Source organism: Vidua chalybeata, chromosome 3 (genome assembly GCF_026979565.1).
Source record: "Vidua chalybeata isolate OUT-0048 chromosome 3, bVidCha1 merged haplotype, whole genome shotgun sequence".
NCBI lineage: Eukaryota > Metazoa > Chordata > Aves > Passeriformes > Viduidae > Vidua > Vidua chalybeata.
In genome coordinates this window covers 4,453,442-4,475,518 of record NC_071532.1, presented here as the reverse complement: position 1 = coordinate 4,475,518, position 22,077 = coordinate 4,453,442, and the positions used below count along the sequence as shown (strand labels likewise).

Sequence of the window (22,077 nt, the reverse complement as noted above, 5' to 3'; positions counted from 1 at the left end):
TGCTGTGTGTTTCACTGCAGGCTGGTTACTTCAGATGTGGCTTTTTACACTGGAAACCTTCAAGCTTTGAAAGGCCTTAACAACTTAGATCTAAACATGGCTGAAATCTGGGAGCAGAAGAGGTGATAATCCATTGGGAGCAGTCACTTGGCTCTGACAACAGACTGACTTTCTTCTAAGCAGCGTGACGACGGTGAGGTGAATACTTGAGCCCAGAGCCCCAGCAAGGGCAGGATTCAGAGTCGGGGGAGCTTAGACTCAGAGGGAGCTGCAGGGAGAGATCCTTCCAGTGTCCTTCAGCAAGAAACAAGTGATCAGCTGTCTGTGCAATGTTTTTTCATTCTCTCTGGAAACAGACTCAGGTTTCTTTGGACCAAATCCAAAAGAACACATAGCTGTAACACAGCTGTAGTTGTCTAGAATGCTCTGTATATCTTTATATTAAAAAGATGCTTTGCATTTCTTCTAGTGCAATGAAATTCACATGGTGTCCCACCTTATTTAATGATGGTACAATATAAAAACCTTGCAGTTGGAACTCTGTAGAAAATGTTTTTCTCTATGAAACTATGCTGTTCTAAAATTTATTTTTTTACAGAACTTTATATAAATAAATGTCTTTTGATTGCTCACATATAGGATTCAGCTTTGTTAGGGAGCAGTCCTGTTCCAGGGGATTTCTCAGGACCTAAAATCTGAACGAGATGATTTCCTAAGCCAGGGCCAGTTCCTCAAAGCCATTCCCTGTGGGAAACAGGAGTGACCTGACCCTTGTCAGCAGTGACAGGGTAGCGTGGGGCTCCTGGGGGAACTGGGAGATGGGAAAAAGGCTGGTGTTAAGGATGGCCACCTCCAGCTGCCCATGGCCTCACCAGAGGGGAGGGACAGCAACACAAAGAACAGGGCAGGAAGAATTTTAAAGGTTTTAGGCCGCTTATAAAAGGCTGCACCGTTAAGGAGAACAGCTGAAATCCACGTCTTTTGGAGTTTTGAATCCTACCTTTAACAGACTGGAGGCTGCCAGTACTCAGTACAAGTGCCTGCGTTTCTCACCTCACCCCTCTGTACCTGACCCTGGTCGAGTGCCTAACCCTGAGGTGATCATGTCTCATGGAATGGTCCCTGCTGCAGTGTGTGTGTGTGTGCGTGTGCCTGTGGTGCCCTCAGCCAGGCATGCTGACCTGGTAGCATAACACGTGTCATTCACTGTCAGTCAAAATAAAGCTCTAAAATCACAGTTGTTTTTAAAGACCGACTTCTTTAATGATACATACCAGTGTTATACTAAGCTTATAAAATAAAGTTGTCTGCATGTAAATACAAGAGAAACATTAAGAAATCAATAGTGATCAGGACAGGGATTTCAATTCCTGTACAAATTTAGAAACTCAAGAGAAGATAAATTAACATACATGGCTGTGACAATATGAACATAGGTGTAGTCAACGTGATCCATTTATTGAAAAAAGAGGGCAGATCAAAGATTAAGATATTAACAGGAGATCCAGTCTTAAATGGGATGTGAAAAAGCAAACACCACACGTGGCTACTGAGGCATTTTTCTCAAGTATTGGATTCTTTGGGCAAGTTTGGAACACGGATGATTCCCACTCTCACAATACGGAAATGGAGGTATTGACAGCCTTACCCCAGTACCTCGACATACAACTGGGATAGGACATCCCACTTGTAGTTTGGGGGGGGTTTGAAGAGGGCTACAGGTTGTGAGCACATGAAATACAGGGTTTTAAGAGCCTGTTTAGCAGTAGTGAAACTTTTGGTTTTCAACTGTGCCTTCCTAAAACGTCACAGAGTTGCCAACCATGTTGTCCCACATGTATTGCTTCACAGCTTTATTTCTGCAGTTACAAGCAATTCAAAACTACTGAATTTGAGGCGAGCCTCTGAACTTCTTATCGAAGAAGATCTGTCCATCTTCCCGTGAGACAAACAGTATTGCACTTCAAGGTTATATTAACTGAGTTACAGAATCTCTTTAAGGACTGAAGCATTATTTACGCACATCCATGGCGCTTATGTGGCTGCTTAAAGATAAGCAAGAGAAATTAATTTTAAATTAATACTGCAGGGTACTGTGAAGATGACAAAGCATAGGCCCTCTGTGTACTTAGGTTTCTAATGCTTAAAAGGTTCTTCCACGACCAGGCTGGCTGGGCACAGCAGCCCCAGCCCTGACCGTGCCCTCTCCTGGACTCAGTGGTCCAGGATCCGCAGGTTGCCAGATACAATTTTGTTCTCTAGTAGAGCTCCAGCTGGGATGTCAATCCTGTCACCGTGGTTTGCAATGATGATCACTGTTCCCTGGGGATACAGAAAAGAAAACAAGGGTTCAGAAACCTCTTACCTGTTGATGTGGAAGGAGGGAATAGGTTGTCTGGAGGAGCAGTCAGGTGTCAGCTGTACCACAGCCAGAGCCTGAATGCATTTAGTTTTATTGTTTCTGCATACACATTTGGGGGTCTTCTCCCCCCAGAACAAAGGTTTTAAACAAGTATTACTGGAACCTCTGTAATTGCCATGCCAGATCCTATCACCCTACAAGCAGAACTGGTAACTTAGTTGAAGACATGGTTGCTCTAAGGGCTCTTGTCTTGTCTACTTGCTTTAAAGTGGAAAAATGTTACTCCCACCCCTGGGTGTGTCCCAGGAAGGCTCCTGTTCCAGCTGAACAGCAAATGTGGGGACAGAGGGACAGCTCAGAGCCCACAGCCTGAGCTTGTGCCAGGTGATGCAGCACCACCTTCTACCCCTGGCAGCTGCCAAACTGCCCTAGAGAACTGCAGGTGCTGCCAGGACTGGCAAGATGCTAAGGAAGAATTTGAGAGAAACTAACTTGCTCAGCTGCACCATTTACTAATGAATCAAGAACCCCAAAGCGATGCAAAAGGGCCTGAAAAGGGGTGGTAAGGCCAGCCTAGGAAGGAGGTGGGGCTGAGCCAAAGGACAGAGGTGGCAGTACTGTTTGAACAGAGATGTGAGGTCTCTGGTGCTTTCAAGGTTCATAAATAAACCTGGGTCTGCATAGAGCAGCAGCTCTGGCAGCAACATCCTGCACTCCATCACAAGGGTCGCTGTCCAGCCATGGCCTCTGCCATCTTTGGGCCAGTTACCCAATTCCCAGGAGTGCTCCTATGGACTCTGTGTACAGGCACTGCCTCAGGATCAATTGTCAAGGAGCAGAGATCAGTTATGTTCATTGCAGCAGCATCCCCACTGCACACTCACCTTTAATGAAACATTCTTCCCAAATGTAACATCACCTGAAACCGTGAGATGATCCAGCTCCAGCATATCTGGAATACTTTCAAACCTCCGCAGGTAATCTTGAACCTTTTGGAAAGAGAAAATAAAAGAGACCATTTTAAAGCCATCTGTGGATTAAGACAAGCATTGGAGGAGCCTCTTGAACACTCTTCAGGAACCTTCCTATAACCTACAGATGCATCAATACAAAAGTTGCTACTTTGTAATTGTGATTTCTTTCAGAAACAAGTGTGAGGAACAGTAGGGGGGCTGCCCACCAGGCTGGGTGAGCCCTGGGGAGCACAGAGAGCCAGCTCACCTCCCCTGAGGGCTGCAGAAGCACCCAACATCCACAGCAAATACCTGTGTTCTCACAGCCTTCACAAAGAGCAAAAGGGAAGGCCCAGGTGTGCAGAGGTAGATAAAGCAAACCTCTCTTTTCCCTCAGCTACTGCTATGAGCTGCATCTCTACTCCAAGAGGTGCTCACCTTTGTGAAGGAGCTTCCCAGTTTGACAAGAGGCACCGTTGGGAATTCGCGCTTCTCGCTCATCGTCAGAGACCCCGCGTTAAGGCTGTACAGATTGGACATCACGAGCAAGAGATCCGAGGTGGTCTTCACAGGCAGGAAACGACTACGAGGTACGTTTATCCCCAGAGAGTTCTCAAAACTCTTGATAGCAGCACCCACTGCGGTCTCCAGCTGGATAACATTCAAGCCTCCATCCAGAGTCTGGAAGAGAAAACTCAGGTGAACACATGGAGCAGGTCCTGGCACTCAGAACTGGAGCCCAACGTCAGCCAGAGCTCTGCCCTCACCCCCAGTCTGGCTCTGTGAGGCAGCAGAAACTAAAAGTTTGTTTGGGACAGTGTCCTCTAAACCCTTGCCAGCTGATTACCTTTGGGTTAACAATGATCTCCATGTCAATGGCATTCTTCTCTTGCAGCCTTTTAATTGCAGACAGAGCAATCCACAAATTGTTGGTGTTGAATATTTTGAATTTCGACACAGACTTGAATTCATCCACGTGTGCTTTAGGGACCTGAGCTATCTCCACCAGCCTCAGCTTGTTCTCGTACTGCGTCAGCGTGCCACCCTGCAAGGGGCAAGTGAGAGGGTTTAAGTCCTGCTCATGAGGAGCCAGAGAAATCCTCCCCTCAACACAGGCAGATGCACTGGTCTGTTGGCATTTGAAGCTGAACCCCAGAGAAAACATATTTCTTGTTTTTGGTAACCAGCTACCAGGTTACTAATTATAGAGCATGTTTAAAGTACAGTCAGGACCATCCAATGATCGTATTTCAGCACTCCAAGACAGTTAATTCCTTTAATGAAGGTTGTTGGGAGTATTTTGCAAATGTTGCTGTTGTCAAGAATCACCCTCAGCAGTACTTTGTTAGATGATGGAGCAAAAGCTAAATTAAATCTGCTGTGCTTTTATTGGACTAAGTCAGAGCTTCCCTAATGAATACAGAGAAAATCCAAATCCTCATTCTCACGTACGAAAGAAGAGAGGCAGAGCACAGTAGCAGGACAAATTACTGCAGGCTACAAGTATTTCATACACGTCATAAACCTGTGAGAAATGTCACTCCTGGACTCTGCACAAAGCCAGGGGCTAGGGCAGGAGCAGATGGGCAGCTGTGCCACACAGAGCTGTGCAATGCAGGGGTGGGAAGTGGCTCAGGCAGTTTCCTGTGAGACACAACTGCTGCATCCCAGCCCTCAGTGCTGTTTTCAAGCTTCCACCTTCAAGCTTCTGCCCCCAGTGTAGGTGACAGTTTGGAGAAGGTGCAGAGCTTGTGACTTGCACCCTGCACAAATCCCTCGTGCTTCCAGGCCAGCCCAGACTGTCCTCATCTGCTGCTGCCCAGAACACAGATCAAATCTGTTCCACGAATTACAACTTCCTAAACTTGCTGATTTTGTCTATCTCAGATTAGGTCTGAGCTGATGTGTTAAATGGTGCCTAAAATAGCTGTGAGGAGACTGGGTGTATGCCTGAATCCATGGATTCAGAGGAAGCTGGAGATGGCCACCAACACTCTCAGACTCTCACCCATCTCCCTTTACCTTCACATCCGCCCGGGTTTTGTTTGTGACTTCCATGACAAATTCACAGCGTTTTCCATTGGGTGGGTTCATGAGGTGGTTAAGAATGTAAAGGTCCACAGTGGCACCCAAATTATCTATATTGGACACAAAAATATATTCCTTCCCCTCTGCAATGAGGTTGTCCAGCAGCCCAGAGTTGTAGAAGCTGGCGTAGATGTCTCCATGGCCTGGAGGGTACCAGCACTCCGTGTTCTCTCCTGAGTAAGAGACATCCTTGGCTATTGGCAGCAGAGTTTCCTTGTTAATTCTGGGATACCTGTGAGGACAATGGGTCTTGTTACATCCTCACCAGTGTCAGACTAGCATAAAATAAAAATATTACAGTGAAGGTGCAGCCCTATGGGCTTCTGGAGGCGTGCTTTTCCTGAGTATGCTGAACTGGAATTCTGAGCTGTCACTGAGAAGCTACAGAATGCAATCTATCCACTCAAGGATGTAAAGGCACGGTTCTCAGGCCACACTGCAAACCAACTCTCCTCTGGCAGGCAGGTCCAGAGCATATCAGACACCCCTCTGACCCCAAAAGCCACCTGGATTAGAGTTTGTTCTTCATAAGGAACCATGGTCTGTCTCCCTCCAGAGCCCAAGGATACTAACAGCAAATTCAGGAATCAGGGGGCCAGCACATCACTCTTTGTACATTTCTTAGAAACTGGGGCCCACACATCCCCCTCTCCCCAATTTTAATACATTGCCCTTGACTCTGCCCAACCCCCTGATGTTTCAGTCTCTGCACGAGGCCCAAGAGAGACTGGACACAGGTACAGAAGACACCATTGCTACCCCAGCACCTCAAAGCCAAATCCACCCCATTTGGACTATGGAGAAACAAGCTGTTTCCTTCTACCCAAGTGGAGAAGTCTTTTGATACCTGCTTTGATTAAAAGTATATATCTTCACACGGCTGTGACTGTATTTCTGCAGGATTTTCTTTGTGTCATCGTCTGTGTTGAAGGAATTCATGAGAACCAGAGGAACATCGGTGTTGTAGGATTTGTTTAAATGCTGAGATGGGAAATAAATGGTAAATTCAGCATGTATTATTAGCTTTAACTCCTGACACCTGAGATTTTGAGAGAAAGAAATTAGGTGAAACAGACTGGAAATAATGAATGCAGGATAAAAAAAAAGGAGATGCACTTATGCTACAAAAAGAATAATCCATCAGGTAAAGGAAAATAAATCCTTGTTAGTTGTAAAGATAAGACTCACACTAATTAATGTATTTTTAATTAGTGAATCTTTGTTTTTAAACCTGCATTGAGATCTAAAATTTGAAACCACAATGCCACAAAATGATCACTTTAAGTTTTAGCTACTGTTGATTACAAAAGGCATGTTTTCCATCAAATTGTTGCAGTCTGTCAAGGTGACATTTCCACACTGTCTCTGCACAGGAAGCACTTCCACGTTTTCTTAGCAGACTGAGAGATGGACAATTGTATCAAGAGCACATAATAAATGAAATGCCACCATGTTAATTATTTGGGAATCTATAGCATGGAGTTAAAATACATAAGACCATTTCCACGTGCACAACAAAGGCAAAAAAAAAAAATATCAGAGATCACAACAGTTCCACTGAAAACAGAAGGTACAGGGGGAAAAGAGAAAGACCCTTCAGTGAATTTTAAGCTTTGTGTATCAGCTCACCCTCCCCTGCTGGAGCATTTGGGGTCATTACACTTTGGTGGAGGCAGAGACTTCCACAGTGATGCTTTGGAGAAAGGGCTGCATCAGTTGGATGTAAATTTGAGTTTGCCATAGAACCATCTAACACACATGGGAGAGCCACTCCAAACATCACACTGAGGCAAAAACTGTTGGCACTCCAGAAACCGGGGAGCAGGCACACCCATCTCCTAATCTAATAACTGTCTTCATTATCTGCTCTAGGAGGAATATTCAGCATTAAAAACATAAGCTGAAATGTCCTCTCCCAACACCAGCAGCTGTTATTTTCTTTTGCTCTTCTTTCTTCAGAGGAAAATGCCAACAAATTTCTTCCAGTGCAAGAGTTTAAATGCATGAAGGAACTTGGAGCTGCTGTGAAAAGCTTTGTTCTAACGCACATAAAAAACCCCTTTTTTGAAAAGATAAACTTGCAGCTGGAGGAGTCAGGAACAAGCCCAGGAGTTAGCCAGGCCAGACAAGCTCTACAGTGTGACTGCTTGTGTTCCTGGACACAGTCCCCCTGTCCAGGCTGGTGTGCACAGGCTGGATCATGTGGGGGCACAGAGTTGAGTCGCTGACTGCACCGTCCCTTTCGTGTCTGTTCTTCCCAACTGAATTCTCTGCTTCACCCCAGCACCGTGACCAGACCTCGTCTCCCTCTCCTCTTTTCTTTTGGCAAGCCTCCACTTGATCCCTCTTAACAAGCCATGCAGGAGCAGCTCAGTGTGTGTTGCCTCCTCCAAAGCTCCTCAGACATTACCTCGATCTGCTGCACTGTCAGGTCCAGGAAGGTGTTCTCGTTCCGCACCCCGATGAGGCTCTTGGGGCCTTTGCAGCCCATGCTTGTGCCCAAGCCACCATTGAGCTTCACCACCACCAGCTTGTTCAAGACAGAAGCAATGTTATCAGGCAGGCCTCTGGCCTTGATCTTCTCATAGGGCTGGATCTGGGAAAATAAATGAACAAAAAAAAAAAAAAAAAACCAAAAAAAAACGAAGACCCAGCAGTCAGATATTCAGAAAGAAATTCCTTTCTCCTAAAAACGTTCAAAACTTACAGTCTGGTGATAAACCCCACATTTATTCACATGCCTTATAACACTGAAGAACATCTGCAAAGTGAGTCTACAATAACTGTTCTGTTATGATACAAAAAAACTGGTTTGTTACTATAATAACCTCTTTTCTCAAGAGGTTCTACAGACTTTGTGACACCAGGCACCATTAGCTTCATGCAGATGAGAAGTCAGGCCACTTGTCACAATCCTGTTCCTCCCCAGCAGAAGGGCAGGGGGATTCTTTGGGGACCATCAAACTCATTGCCCCAGAGGATGGCCCTTCTCCCCCTTCAGTCAGGCCACAAGTTAAGAACCAGGCTCTACATGCAAGGCATGTAACTTTCCTTCCCTGAGCAGCTTAAACTCAAATTGTTTTGGTTTTTTTGGGTTTGGTTTTTTTTTTTTTTTTTTTTTTTTCACTCTGAGGTTGTCAAAGGCAACGTTCTTGGGAAAATGTTGGTTCTTTAACTCAGTCTAAACTGATACAGAGTGGAAGAGAGTTCCTAGTTCTTATTCTGCTCTTTTCACAATGTGTTCATCCAGCTCATAACAGACCTTACAGGAAATCTGCTACCTCACTGACAGCTGTTTCCTACAGGTTTAAGAACAGAGTCTGGGTTACATTTGGGGCTCATGATTGGAGAGCAAAATCAGGCTCATGATGACAGTATGCCTCCCATTAGGTACTGCTGTCCCCTAACTCAAAGCACTCAAGTCAAAGAAATAATGGTAACAATGCCACAGTAAGAATCATGCCAAAACTGTTAGACCAGAATCAATACAATTATCTTTTAGCCTTCCTTTCTAGAGATTTTCTTTTGAAGAAAAGCCATGGTGTTCCAGTGCTGTAGCATTTTAGGTGCTAGAACATTATTTTAATTCTGATAAGGGGTGTGTAAGACCCACAGCTGGTTTCCAAAACCAAATACATACAGAGTAGTTTTCAGAGCTGTGTTTGCTTTGGGCAAGGGCTGGGGTTCAAATGGAAATTCACACTGCCCTGGAACAAGAGTCATATTTCTTACTGGGATATGTGGGGGTAGAGAGGACAGCTTGTGCAATTCCAGCATTCCAGGACACCGTGGGCAGCAATCAGGGCAGATCCCTCACAGGAGGGAAATTCTGCCCATGGGATATGGAAAACTTATAGGATGCATTGCAAAGTAAGATAACTCCACGTGGAGGTCTTGTGGCTGGGACAGAAAGCAGCACCACAATCACTGTCATTTCATGAGGACACAGGCAGGAGCTTCCTTCCAAACTGCCAAGAACTTTTCAGGAACAGAAGTGCACAAAAAGTGGACTCTTGCTGTGCTTTGTCAACAACAGAGATTATGTCCAGGCTGAAACACCCTGAAAAACAACTGTTCTTCTCCTTAACAATGAGATGATCAATCCTGGGTTTAATGTCTTGGAGGTACATCAAGAAGCTCAAAGAACATCCTGCTACCAGCAGGACCTACAGAGACTTACACTCAGATTTACTGCTTCCCATCCACTCCAAGGTCAGTAACACCCTGCATTAGTCTGTACATGGAATAAAAACATCTCATCTCGAGCTTTAGCTGGGTGGGATGTGAGTCACATCCATGATGTTCTGACACTGTCTGACATCCAAAAAAATTATCTCAACTTTCAAGTCTCAGTATGTTCTTCTTGCATCACTCACAAAAAGCAGAAAGTCTGACACTCAGTTCGGGGCCAGACTGCCTCAAAAATCATTTGCTTTTGCTAAAGTGCCAACAACCTTTTGATGCTTTCACTATCATGCCTGAAACCAGCTTTTGCAGAATGTTCAGAGCAGAAGTCCTGAAGAAGGTAACAGTTCCATCAAGGACTCAGTTTACCGGATGTTTCACCAGTTACAACACAAAATTTATGACTCAGCCTCATTAAATGTTTCAGTTTCTTCTGGCACAGGCATTGGAAACATCAACTTGGCAATAAAGCCCCGGATCTTGAAGGGTCTTTAATTCAGAGAATAACAAATGTCAAAAAGTCAAGTTCCAGCAGGAACGCTGCAGCACCAGGACTGCTGGATGCCAGTGCCATCAATCCAACAGTGCCAGCCATGTGCAGGCACTAATATGCACAAACACCTACAAGCCTATACACAACTGGAGAAGTGCTCCACAGCAATAAAAATCAATTCTTGCTCTAAGGGTTTGCTTGACAAGTGCGTGCTGATGGGGAAGTTCTTCAGGAAAAAGCAGGGGCAGGAATGACATGCATTACAGATGCATGGCTGCAGTGCTGCTCACTTTGAGACACGTCTGGCAGCCCTGCTTTGGGACTGCTCTAAGATGACATATGCAGCTTCTTTTGTTTTGCAGCCAATGTCACAGAAGTGATTTCTTGGAACAGCCTGGATGAGGCAATGTTGGGAGTTTGACTAACAGATTCCAGCAGCCTACTCCTACTGCAAGGAGGCTTGCAAGAGTTTGTCAGAGACAGACAAAATGAGCATCAGGGCTGTCATCGTGGGCAGAGAGGAAAGGAGGACGCCCCTATTAGTTAATATCTACTTACAGTTAGAGGAAACATTTACTCAGCACCAAGGGACAGTTCTAGAAACAGCACCACATGAAAAGGTCTCTGCCCTCGTGAGACCCCACCTGCAGTGCAGCACCCAGGTCTGGAGTCCTTGGCACAGGAAATCCGTGGACCTGTTAGAGCAGTGCAGAGGAGAGCCACAAAGGTGATGGGAGAGAGAACAACCCTCCTGTGAGGTCAGGGTGAGGAGAGCTGGGGGTGGTCAGCCTGGAGAAGAGGAGGCTTTGGGAGATCTTCCAGCAGCCTTCCAGCACCTAGAGGGGGCTTACAGAGGAAAAGAGACTTCTGACACAGGCTGCTACAGATAGGAGAAGGGGAATAGTTTTCAACTGCAAAAGGAGAGATTTAGATCAGATCTTAGGAAGAAATTCTTTACTCTGAGGGTGGTAAAGCAGAGGAACAGATCAGCCAGAGAAGCTGTGGCTGCCCCATCCCTGGAGGTGTTCAAGGCCAAGTTGAATACGGCTTGGAGCAATCTGGTGTCCCTGTGCAGGGCAGGGCAGTGGAACAAGACAATTTTTAAGATCCCTTCCAAACCATTCCACAATTCTGTGAACCCTTAAAACCTGTTTCCAAAGTTGAAGATTAAGAAGATATTTAGCTTTTGAGTAAGGGCATAACATTCATTCTTTTCCTTCTTGATATAACTCATTGAGGTGACAAGCTGAGCTGCAGACAAGAATCCAACCTCTGGGGAAGAAAAAAATAAAGGCTCTAATAGACAAGCTCCTTTCACACTCACATTGCTTTGGATGCTCTCTTTACATCCCAGATGAGGTTCTGCATTGCTGTTCTGAGGTTAACTTGATCACTGCAGTTCTCTCAGAGGCCTCCCAGCAGGACTTTGCTATTGCTTCCAATTCAAACAAACAGATGGCTGTAATTTACATCGAGGGGATTAAGTTACACTTGCCATGTCCACATTCTTTACCTCCTCTCCCTGTTAACTGGCACTCTCAGTGTACTTTCTTCTCTGGAGACTGTAACAGTAATGGGTCCTAACTATGCGAGCTATCACTGTAAGCCTTTGGACATATGAAAGCAAAGCATCTGGAAGGAAAAAACAAGGCAGAGGTTTACCAATATAGTGTGAAATGGGTTCAGTCTTCTGTTACTGTCATCAGTATCAGATGTTACACTGAAAATGTGGAGATCAGGGATGAAATATCCCACTGCAGAGAAAACCAGAAATACTACAAAGCAATAATTTCTGTTTCAATTTACTGACAGGAGACTTTATTTGTCTTCAGGAAGAAGCAGAAGCTTCTACATTCAGAGAACAAATACAAGATAACACACTAGATGGTCTACAGAAGTCTCATCAGAAATTCTGCTTCTGCACAGCACTGTCCCTTGGCACTGGGCAAAAGCCTGAAACACTCTTCCCCACCTAAAAGACAAAGCCCATAAATCCAATAAACTATTCATGAACTTTTTAAAGCTGCTAAATAAATAAACAAGCAACAAACCCACACTTTGGGAGATCTTTTGTGTACCTCTGTTTACAGATACACACATATGTCTGTATTTATACACACAGAGGCACATAGACACCCCAACATATGCCTTTTGCTCTACTAGGGATCAGCTGAAGATTAGACTTGCCAGAATTCCCAGCAGCAAAGCAATTCTCCAAAACAATCACAGGCAAATCAGTTCACACTGCAAAGAATTTGGTGCTTTCTAGGCCATGATCCTTGCAGTGTGAAATTCTCCAAGCAGCCAAGCATCCCACCACCTCATAAAACAAGGTCATCCCTACAGGCAATTATAAATCACTTGCAAGTATAAATGACTTGCAAGATTACCAGCAAACACTTTTTCTATACACCAACCCCTGTGCTGTTCTAACAACAGCAGAAGGAGAATATGCTCTGAGGTTTTATAGCTAGGAAAAGAAAACTCAGTTGGAACTGAAAAGAAGCACTCAAAATATGTGTTCACAGATGGATACCTGTCCCAAAGAACTCAATACTGCAGTCTTTCAAAAGTTATCCCTCTTTATCCCTTCTAAAAGCTCATACTGCTCTTACCCATACTAGCTAGACCAGTAACTCTGAAATTCTGATCTTTATGAAATCATCTTTTATTTAATAATTCCATAAGTCATACTCCTCAGTAAAGAAAAATTTGGGAGGAGATCCCTTGGAATGTGTCTTATGAGGAACCCTTTTCATTTTCCATAGTATGTCCCTGACATGACTGATGCATTAAAAAGGAGGGAGTGGATACAGCAGGGAGAGATAGAAATCTTATGGTCAGCAGAAAGGAGAAAAGAAAAAAAAAAAAAAAGAAATTTAACTCTGCTCTCACTTTTCATAAGCACTCAAACCCACGTCCTGTCAGATCAGGAAGTCCAAGTATCCCTAAAGAAATTTACTATGAAGTAAAGAAGGCACAGAAGGAAGTTTGTTTGCAGATATTTTGCCCTAGCTCTCTTCTGTGGCACAAGCATGATTTACAACTCATGCTAGGAAGCAAAATTTCATTTCCCATCATGCATGCATCTCATCAGACCTGATTTTGCAGGTCACTGATTTTGCAGAATTCTTACCTTTCTCTCTCTCATCAGAAGTTGCTACATAGCACAGGGACACATTTGAGAATGAGTAGTACAGGCCATAAGGAAATAAGAGAGAGACTCTTTCTAATTCTGCCCTTCTCCACTCAGCCCTCTGTGACCTTAAGTTAGTTCTTCTTTAGCAGCTTGCCATGCCTGGCAATATGCCCCCAGTCCATTTCAGAGCCTTACCACAACCTCCACTTTGACATCTGCTCCAGATGTCCTACCTCCAGATGACTTTCAGACCTCTACAGAACTTGTAAGTTATTCCACTGAAGGTGTGCAAAACTTGAAAAATAGACAACAGCTCTTCCTCTCCACAAAGCAGCCATTCACTCGCATCAAACTTCTGTAATTCAATCCCTTCTCTTGGCACAGGGAACAATTTATTCCTTTGATTGTCCTAACTGCTTTCTTACATATTTAAAGGACCTATCACCCCCACCCCAGAGTCTCAGCCCCCCTACACTGAAAGAAATCCCCTTTTCTTCAGCCTTCCTTGTAAGTCATCTTATCTAGAAGTCCAATTTCCCACCCTGGCCTCATCATTGAGGGCAGACTTCTCTCTCCAAAGCAACACTTCATTCACTGTTACAGTACAGAAAAGAGAGACATCACATGTTTTTGAAGTTAAAAGAAAACACTCAACCTTGGAAAAACCCTAGACTTGCTCTAAAACAGCATCATTCTTCAACGCTTTATAGAGCAGCCCTGCATCTGTTCTGGAAGTAACTGGACAGCCTGCCTTTCATGGGGAACAGAGCCTCGATTGAGGCACACAGAGAGCCTCAGAGAAGCCACAGGCCTGGGAGCACACAGAACTCCTGCAATATGCCAAGATCACTAGGCTGGGAAAAGCAAAGAGTTTGTAGCACAACTACACCATTCGTTACACAGGAGTCAAAGGACAGCCTAAGGCCACTGATGAATCAGTAAAATGAGGTTAGGTTTAATAGGAAGTATTTATTTCAGTACTAAACAGTGCTGAGAAAATACATAGTGCTTTTTCAGCAGCAGCTCAAATTACAGGTTATAAGTTACAACAACATAGACAACATTAGAAAATCAGGCTCCAAAACCTCCTACAGTCAACTCCTTGTTTCAGATCCCTCACTTTTACTGAGCTGCTGCAGGTTACAGAAGTTGCTAAATGAGATCTATTACCCAGCCCACTTGCCATATGTCCCTTTCAAATTATTAAACATAAAGGATTGCTGGAAACAGTCTCATCTGAGATGTGCAACCCTCTTCAAGAGGCAGGAGGGAAATGGGAACAAGGGTCCTCCCTACTCCCCCTCTAACACAGGTTTACTCCAGAGAAGGCACCAAATGGTGAGGTGGCATCTGTCCCATTTTGTTCCTCTGCTCCCAGAGCAGCTAACAAAATAATACCAAAGAATTTGACACGTATGGTAAGCAGAACCTGATGTTCAGGAAGACATACAACATATGTCAACAAATAATTATTTCTCAGTTAGAACCCCAAGTATTGTCCTACATGGTTTTATAGAACCATGGCAGACCCATTTGTTGGGATAATACATAATTTGCTTTAAGTAGCAATTATCAGTTTTATTTTCCTTACAAACTGTCACTTAATCACAACTTACAGAATCTTCTGGAGGTCTCTGAATCTTCCCCCAGTCCACAGATGGTCCCTTTTCTTGTAGGAATCTATGAAATAGCTTCTTAAATCCTTCCAGGTCCTTTTTAGTGTGCTACAAAGAAGAAATGTATTAGTTAATGCTGGTATTCAATGCACACCTACTCAATCACAGAAGCATTTCTACAAATTGATGTGCAGTCTATTCACGAGAGTAATTTCATTAGCACTGAAGTAACCTTTAGGTAAAATTCCAGAAGTTACCAAAAGCTCATTTTCACTAAAATTCTGAGTACAAAACCAACTTGGAAACCTATAAAACAAGTCTTTTATCAAAATCATAACCATTACAATTTGGCCCAACATTTAAGATAACAGCTTTACCCTCCCTTTCTGTAATCCATTGAAGATTACACAGAACCTTTAATAAGTAAAGATGATTAAACACTTAATAACTCTGTCACCCAGTCTAGAGAGAACAGAAAGTCTCCTACTGACACTGTATCCTGGCTACTCTTCCACACAGGATCAGAGCACGTCCTAAAAATAAGGACCTGGAAATCTGTGATTTATCTCCTTTCTGAGACTTGCCTCAGTGTCCTGGATCCCATTTCTCATGCTCTGAGCAGCATCCACTGTGTGCTCCTTACCTCTATCTCATTTGAGTGTGCGGTCGCAAGGATCTTATCGAGTTCTACTTTCATTGAGTACTCCAGCTCCTGCCGAATGACTTCCTGAAACTGTGAGGAGCCAGCTTGAGACATTGCTTTGCTGAAATCTTGAATAAAAACAAAAGAAATTTTTTTTAAAAATCAAAAAAAAAAAAAAAAAAAAAAAAACCAAAAAAAAAAAACACAAAAACCCAACTAGCTTATTTAGATTACAAATAGCCTTCAGTTTTCTTGAAAAAGACTGATAAGCTCATAAAATCCAGTCTTGTTTTATCACTGTGCTAGCATTCCAGGAATCTAAAGTTTTTGTTCCTAGTTACTTGGGGAACAGCTCTTAAACTGGGCCCAAAGAATAGTGACCCTTCTTTTCAAAACTCAAAAGTACCCCAAAGGACCAACGGTCCATCTCAAGAAGTATCCAAAAATCTGCAGCACTGCACTTTTCTACTAGAGAAGTCACATCCTACCACATCAACACACTTTATCTAGTAGAAGTGTGAAAAAGAAGAATTTTCTTACTGAAAAGTTATGTAGAATACTGTGATTGAAGGTATCCCTCTGTTCCACAAGCAAATAAAAACATAAGCTTTAATTATTTACACAGTGCACTTTCACAGGATCTTCTGTTTGTTCCAGTAAACATTCCCTTACTTTGTCATGAGTATTTTCACACTACAGCATGCATTTCAGTTACTAAGCAACCTAGAAAATTGGGCTGTCTATCACTTCAGCATTTGTTTTGTTTTTGAGAGTGATAAACTCCACAAACGTGAAAAAGAGTACATACACAAATATTCTATAAAGTTTACCCTGCAGGAAGAACTGGGAGAGAACACGACTTTATTTTCCAACAGAAAGCATTGGAAGCGAGCGTATTCTCAAAAGACATTCTGAGTATGTTCTCTAAAGACCTCAGTTAATTTAATTTCTGCCAAATCCCTTGAGTGATCACTTCCCTGTAACACAGGGAGTGATGTATTGCCAAATATAGCTGGATTTTAGAAACACCCTGAATACTAGTGCAAAAAAGGGATGGGAGGAAACTTTACAAGTGAACAGAGCGACACTGACAGAAAACATTGTTAAAAGAGGAACCTGCATTTAAAGTCTACTTATTGAGAACATGCATTAAAAGGCTCTTCTATTGAGAATGTCTAAGAAAGCCAAAGATGGGTCATTTTAATGCAATTTTGATTTTATTTTATTTTTCTAAGCAAAGTATTCCACAGCCTCAGCCTCAGTGACAGTATCTAATCCTTGCTTTGAAGCCCACAGAAGCCATTTTCCTGACTGCACTGTTTTGCAGGTAGGGGAGGGAGAAAAAAAAAAAAAAAAAAAAAGACAGACAAGTGCTGCAGTGCACATAGTATGTGTGGTGCAACACGGGAAAACACCAGCTCAAGATGAACAGTACACCGAACAATAGGTCCTTTTTTAAATCAAATGCTTCATTTAGGAGTAAAAACAGGTAAGAGTTGGAAGCCTGTTAGGTGTATCTTTCCGGGTCAAATGTGTAAAAGCACAGACAGCTCTCCACCAGGAAGCACTTTTTCCTACAGAAAAACAAGGAGGTCTGTACCAGCTTCATGCTTAACACCAAGCTGCTACAAGTATTCCTTTCATTCCTGCCCTTTGGGGTGATGGACACCGAAACAACTGCCAGGAGATGCTTTGATATGTTTCTAATCCTCCCTGCAGCATGTTATAATACACCACTTCTGCTACAACAACAACAACAGTGGCCATTTCTCATTTCTGGCCGACCTGTAAAACATCTGAACCTCCCAGTGTGATGCAACACATCTCGTAAGGAACTCTGCAAATCCCAAATCTCAGCAGAGACCTTCAGTCGTGCCGTGGAACACACTGGGGCTGAGGGAGGCACAGCCAGCCTCCCCTCATGGGGCTGCCATGCAAGTAGGAAAAGCTTGTTTCTGCTCATATTAGCCAAAAATATTTGTGTCTACCAGAAATAAGCACTTAGAGACTAAGCAACATCACAAACAAACAGAGATAAAAAGGCATCATAAAAGTAAATCTATGACAACATCCTAGTTTAGGGGTCTTTTTTTTTTTTTTTCTGTAATATTCTAGGTTCTTCACAAACTCAATGAGCAAATACTGAACATGTTTGATCACCAACATCCTCACAGGAAAGCAAAGCAGACCTGTTGCTTTTTCCAATACCAGGCATCAGGCACGCAGAGCAGCAACTGGTTGGGACAGCTCTTACCAAACCCCAGCCTGCCAAAGCTGCCAGCTCCGTACCCTTCAGTGGGGATATTTTGGCTTTTCATTTAACATTTATCAACTACTGCGACCCCTCAGCCTCATCCAGACCCAGTGTGTCAGGACACAGCTGCTCAGGCACAGCATTGCTAGTGCTGTTAGTCCACTTATTATTATTACAGGGAAAGAGAGAGGAAGGACATGGCTGGAGTCCATAAAAACACGTGCTTGCCTGGTACAAGAAAAGTATCTATTCTGCATAGGTAAGAATGTGACTACTGTAACTAAGAGCCAAGAGAAACAGCAAGCGACAGCTCTTCTGCTCTTATCACGCCACTGTGAGGCAGAGCTTTGAGCATTTATCTTGGAAATAACCACCAGGACTTGGGCTGCACTCTTTAAAGGCTCCCCAAAGCAGTACTGGTGCATGATATGAGTGAACGTGGCTCTAGTTGCTCCTGCTGCCCCTCAGAGTTTTTGGGAAGGAGCTGGTATTCACACATCTCAGCCTACAGCTGGCAGAAAGACAACTGCAGTCCTTCAACACGAACTACAGCAGAATTTAACAGCCTGGGTGAAGACTGATTTCCCTTTTCAGCCAGCTGAAACAAGGAAGTTGAAAGGCCAGTGCAACTGCATATCTGAAAGCAGCTCTTCCCTGCAGGCAACTAAAACTTCCTAAGGCCATAATGAAAAGTAGTTACTGTGCCTCTAAAAATCAGACGAGAGGCTGGGGTGCTGAATAACCGCAGGAAGAGATTTCCAAGGATACACATGGCCAAAAAATAAAATCTGAAATTATGTTAAAAAGAAATGCCTCTTCCAAGCTATTTCGCAACCAATGCCTCATATTTCAGCCTAAGCCCACTTTTGTGAAACCAGCGCTCTTGAACACTCGTCAGACGTAAGAAAGGGTGGGATAAGGTAGTGGAAGACTCTTGGGGGACCTGCCCACACAGGAAATGAGCACAGACCAGAAAAGCATGACTAAATGGCTGAGACTTTGGAGAACACTGGGCTTTGCAGAAACAACCACACAGGACATCTCACGTTAATGCCTTTGGTAGAAAGTGTTCCCCCAAGCAGCAGAGACAGCAACGGCACTTCAGTCAAGTTCATGCTGCTGTTTGGTGCATGGAGAATTTCACTCCAACCCTCCTGCCCCCACCCACTGTTATTTCTAGCAGGCTTTTGTGCTCTGCTCTGACTGCTAACCTGGCCCCTGCCCTCACAGCACAAGCTACAGCACACAGAAGAGTATTGGCAGGTTTATGATGCCGAATTTTATAATTGCTGTGTGAAAAAACAAATCACGGTACACCAGAGCAAGCTAATAAAAAGGAGGACTTTGCACACTACCAGAAACAATACGAGGGGCAGATCTCCTCAGGAAAACTGCACAAGAACAGAACAGTGGTCACCTCTTACTGAGGGAGCTTGCACATTATTTCCTTTCTGCTGTCCTTCCTCTCATTCTACATTAAAAGCAGAGAAAACGTTAAGATGGATTAGTTTCGTTCATTAATCCACTCAGAAAAGAACTTCACTGCCTTGGTACCATGTGTACAAGGAGGCAGCACAGGAGGGAGTTGTGGGACAAGTCAAGCAAGAACTTCTCTCATGAAAAAGTAGGGAATCTCGGGCTGAGGGTTAGGAATTGCGATTACTTTTGCAATCCAAGTAAGCATACAGAAAGACCTACAGCAGAAAATTATTTAGGTCTCCCTGGAGCCAGAGAAACACATAAAAACCAAGAAGGGTGGCCAGTAAGTTACAACACTCAGCTAAACTTTAAATGCTCTACCCTTGAACTCTGTGCTCAGGGTACAGAGTGAATGCCTTAACTTCCAATGATTCCGCTTAAAGTTCAAGGCAATTTTTATCTCTGGCAGGGATAAAAGTCTGTCTCTTTAAATACCCACACTATAACGTGCAATGCTAACGAATACTACTTTGAATTTTAGAACTGAACATACCCACTCAGCCTCTACAAAACACTTTCCTACTACTAGAGGCAAAATTTGCCAAAACATGCTGAACTGAAGCATACGTGAAGTAAAACCCTTATGCCCTGACTCTTCTTGACAGATGAGCACATTAGCCTGAGCTAACTCAGAAATTTGCAACCTAGGAAGCTGCTCCCGCCAGCTGCACACACCAAGAATTTAGGTGTCACAGTCAGACACAGCTGAATTTCTCAGTTTAGCAGATGATCCTCATGCTAAAAATATCACTTGACATGACAACATGTTTTAGTACTATTGGCCTGACAAAAGACTATCTAAACAGTGGATGGTTTTGGGGTTTTTTTTTAAGGCTTTCAGGATTGTCGAATCTGTGGTAATATTTTAAAAACCAATTATGATCATTACATAGGTTTCTACAGCTTTCTGTTTCAGAAATAACAGCACTTCTCTGCAAGATGGCTACCTTCAGCAGTAGTCTGAGATAAGCCAATTCCATTTAAAAAGAACAAACAGCAATCTATTTCCCTAATCAACTTCACAAGGGCTTATCTTGATAACTTTTCAGAGTGGCCGGTTGAGCAACCTGCTGGCAACACCTTCCTCCTCCAGCTGCCTGCTTTCTGCCCAGGTGTCACAGGGCATTTGTTGACAGGTGATGCCTTCGCATTGTCACAGCCAGCATTGCCCAGCCCTGGACATCCACTGTGCGATGGACAGTGATTCCCCAGAGCCTGCCAAGGCCCTCAGCTGCCTGCAACACCCAAGTTTGTAGAGCAAACGACCTACTCGTGTTCCTTCTGCAGGCAGCATTGCATTTGTTGACAGGCCCGCGTGGATTTATATTAAGGAACCCTATAGGCACGTATTTCATTACAAAAAAAGCACACCCGCACCACGAGGACTATAGGAAAACAGGGAAAGAAAACTGCAACGGCAATGCACCAAAGTAATTTTTCTTCCCAAAATGACCTCTTGCAGGCTGGTTCCCTGTTACACAGGGAATCCAAAACTCAGACCACGTACACACAAACGCTCACACATGCGGAGAGGAGTAAAGGAGAGCGCCGGAGCCTACTGGGATCAAAAAAACGCCAAAACACACTCAAGCCTCGGAAAAAAAAAAAAAAGAGAGGGAAAAAAAAAAAAAAGGAAAATAACTAAAAAAGGAGAAAAAAAAAAGGGGGAAGATATTCAACCTCGGCATCCATCCCCCCGCAACTTTACCAGACGGCTCAGCGGACAGGGGAGATTTGCGCTGGCGAGGTCCCCCAGCCCCTGGCCGCGCACAGCCCCGGGCGCAGCCCCGCCGCCCGGTCCCGCCGTGCGCCCGCACAGCCGAACCGAGCCGAGCCGGGCCGGCCCCGCCGCCGGATCCCGGACAGGGCTCCGGGGCAGCCCGGGCACATCGCAGCCCGGCGGCTGCCCCCGAGCCACCGGGAGCGCGGACCCAAAACACAGCGCAGCCCCCGGAGGCACGGCGGAGGGGCCGAGAAAAACAAGGCGCGTCAGCTTACCTTGCAGGAGAGCCGACATTTTCGCGCTTTAATAAATAAACAAGCACTTGGGCAAACGCGGAGCGCCTCGCTCGGGGGGTTCCGCCCCGCGGCGGGCAGCGAAGGGCCGGAGCGCGGCTGCCGCGCCTGCGGCGGGAGAGGCGGCGACCCCGGCCTCGCTGGGAGCTCCCGCCCGCCCGCCGCGCTGCCCCTCCGCCGAGCAGTCCCTCCCGGGCCGGCGGGCGGGCGGCGAACCCCGAGCAATTTAAATTTCATCAATGGAAGAGGCGGACCCGCCGCGCCCCGGGTTTCGCCACCCCCGACCCTCCCCTCCCCTCCCCGCCGGGTCGGGCCGCCCGCCTCCCCGGGGAGCTCCCGGCGCGGCTCCTCCCCGCTCCGGGACGCGATGGGACGGGACAGGCCGGGCCGGGCCGGGCCGGCGCGGCCGCCCCGCGCTCCGCCCGCCCCGCGCGGCCGCCAGGCCGGGGGCGGCCCCGCCCCGCCCCACCTTCGCCCCGGGCCGGGCCGGGCCGAGCCGAGCCGAGCCGAGCCGCAGGGCCCACCCCGCTCGGGCCGGGCGGTGCCGGCGGCGGCCGCGCCGAACCCACCTCGTCCTGCGGCACCGCGGGCGGGGGGCGGGACCCGCGTGCCGCGCGCGCCCCCGCCCACCCCCTCCCCCCGCGGCGGGGGCGGGGCCCGCGCCCATCCCGGCGGGCCCCTCGCGCGCGCCGCCGCCGCCGCCGCCGCCGCCGCCGGAAGTGGGCGGGGCCCGGGAGCCGCCCCCAGGCCCCGAGCGGCGGCCGCGGGAAGCGGGGCGGGAGCGGCGGCCGGGGGGACGCGGGGCCGGCGGAGCGTCCGGGACACGGCTCCCCGGAGCGGGGACTAGGG

General features: G+C 45.7%; 2 protein-coding genes across 5 annotated transcripts in view; one reads left to right on the top strand and one right to left on the bottom strand.

Moving 5' to 3' along the window:
* Window positions 1-634, top strand: part of VPS54 (VPS54 subunit of GARP complex) — a 49,372-nt gene extending 48,738 nt beyond the window's left edge. For all 3 annotated transcript variants that reach the window (XM_053939508.1, XM_053939510.1, XM_053939509.1), the window contains one exon: window positions 21-634. In XM_053939508.1, the coding sequence (XP_053795483.1) occupies window positions 21-126 (106 nt within the window). In that variant the 3' untranslated portion in view covers window positions 127-634. The remainder of the gene's footprint in view (window positions 1-20) is intronic.
* A 604-nt stretch (window positions 635-1,238) lies between these two features.
* UGP2 (UDP-glucose pyrophosphorylase 2) lies at window positions 1,239-21,876 on the bottom strand. Of its 2 annotated transcripts, none has more exons than XM_053939513.1 (10): window positions 21,798-21,876; window positions 15,480-15,607; window positions 14,837-14,944; window positions 7,814-7,999; window positions 6,251-6,384; window positions 5,338-5,635; window positions 4,163-4,360; window positions 3,754-3,996; window positions 3,247-3,351; window positions 1,239-2,322 (listed from the first exon to the last, which is right to left on the bottom strand). In XM_053939513.1, exons 2-10 carry the CDS (start codon window positions 15,591-15,593, stop codon window positions 2,215-2,217), a joined length of 1,494 nt encoding a protein of 497 aa, XP_053795488.1. In that variant the 5' UTR covers window positions 15,594-15,607; window positions 21,798-21,876; the 3' UTR covers window positions 1,239-2,214. The 2 variants fall into 2 exon arrangements, with proteins under 2 accessions (XP_053795488.1, XP_053795487.1); XM_053939512.1 differs by lacking the exon at window positions 21,798-21,876 and adding an exon at window positions 21,211-21,414.
* Between the last annotated feature and the right edge of the window lie 201 nt (window positions 21,877-22,077).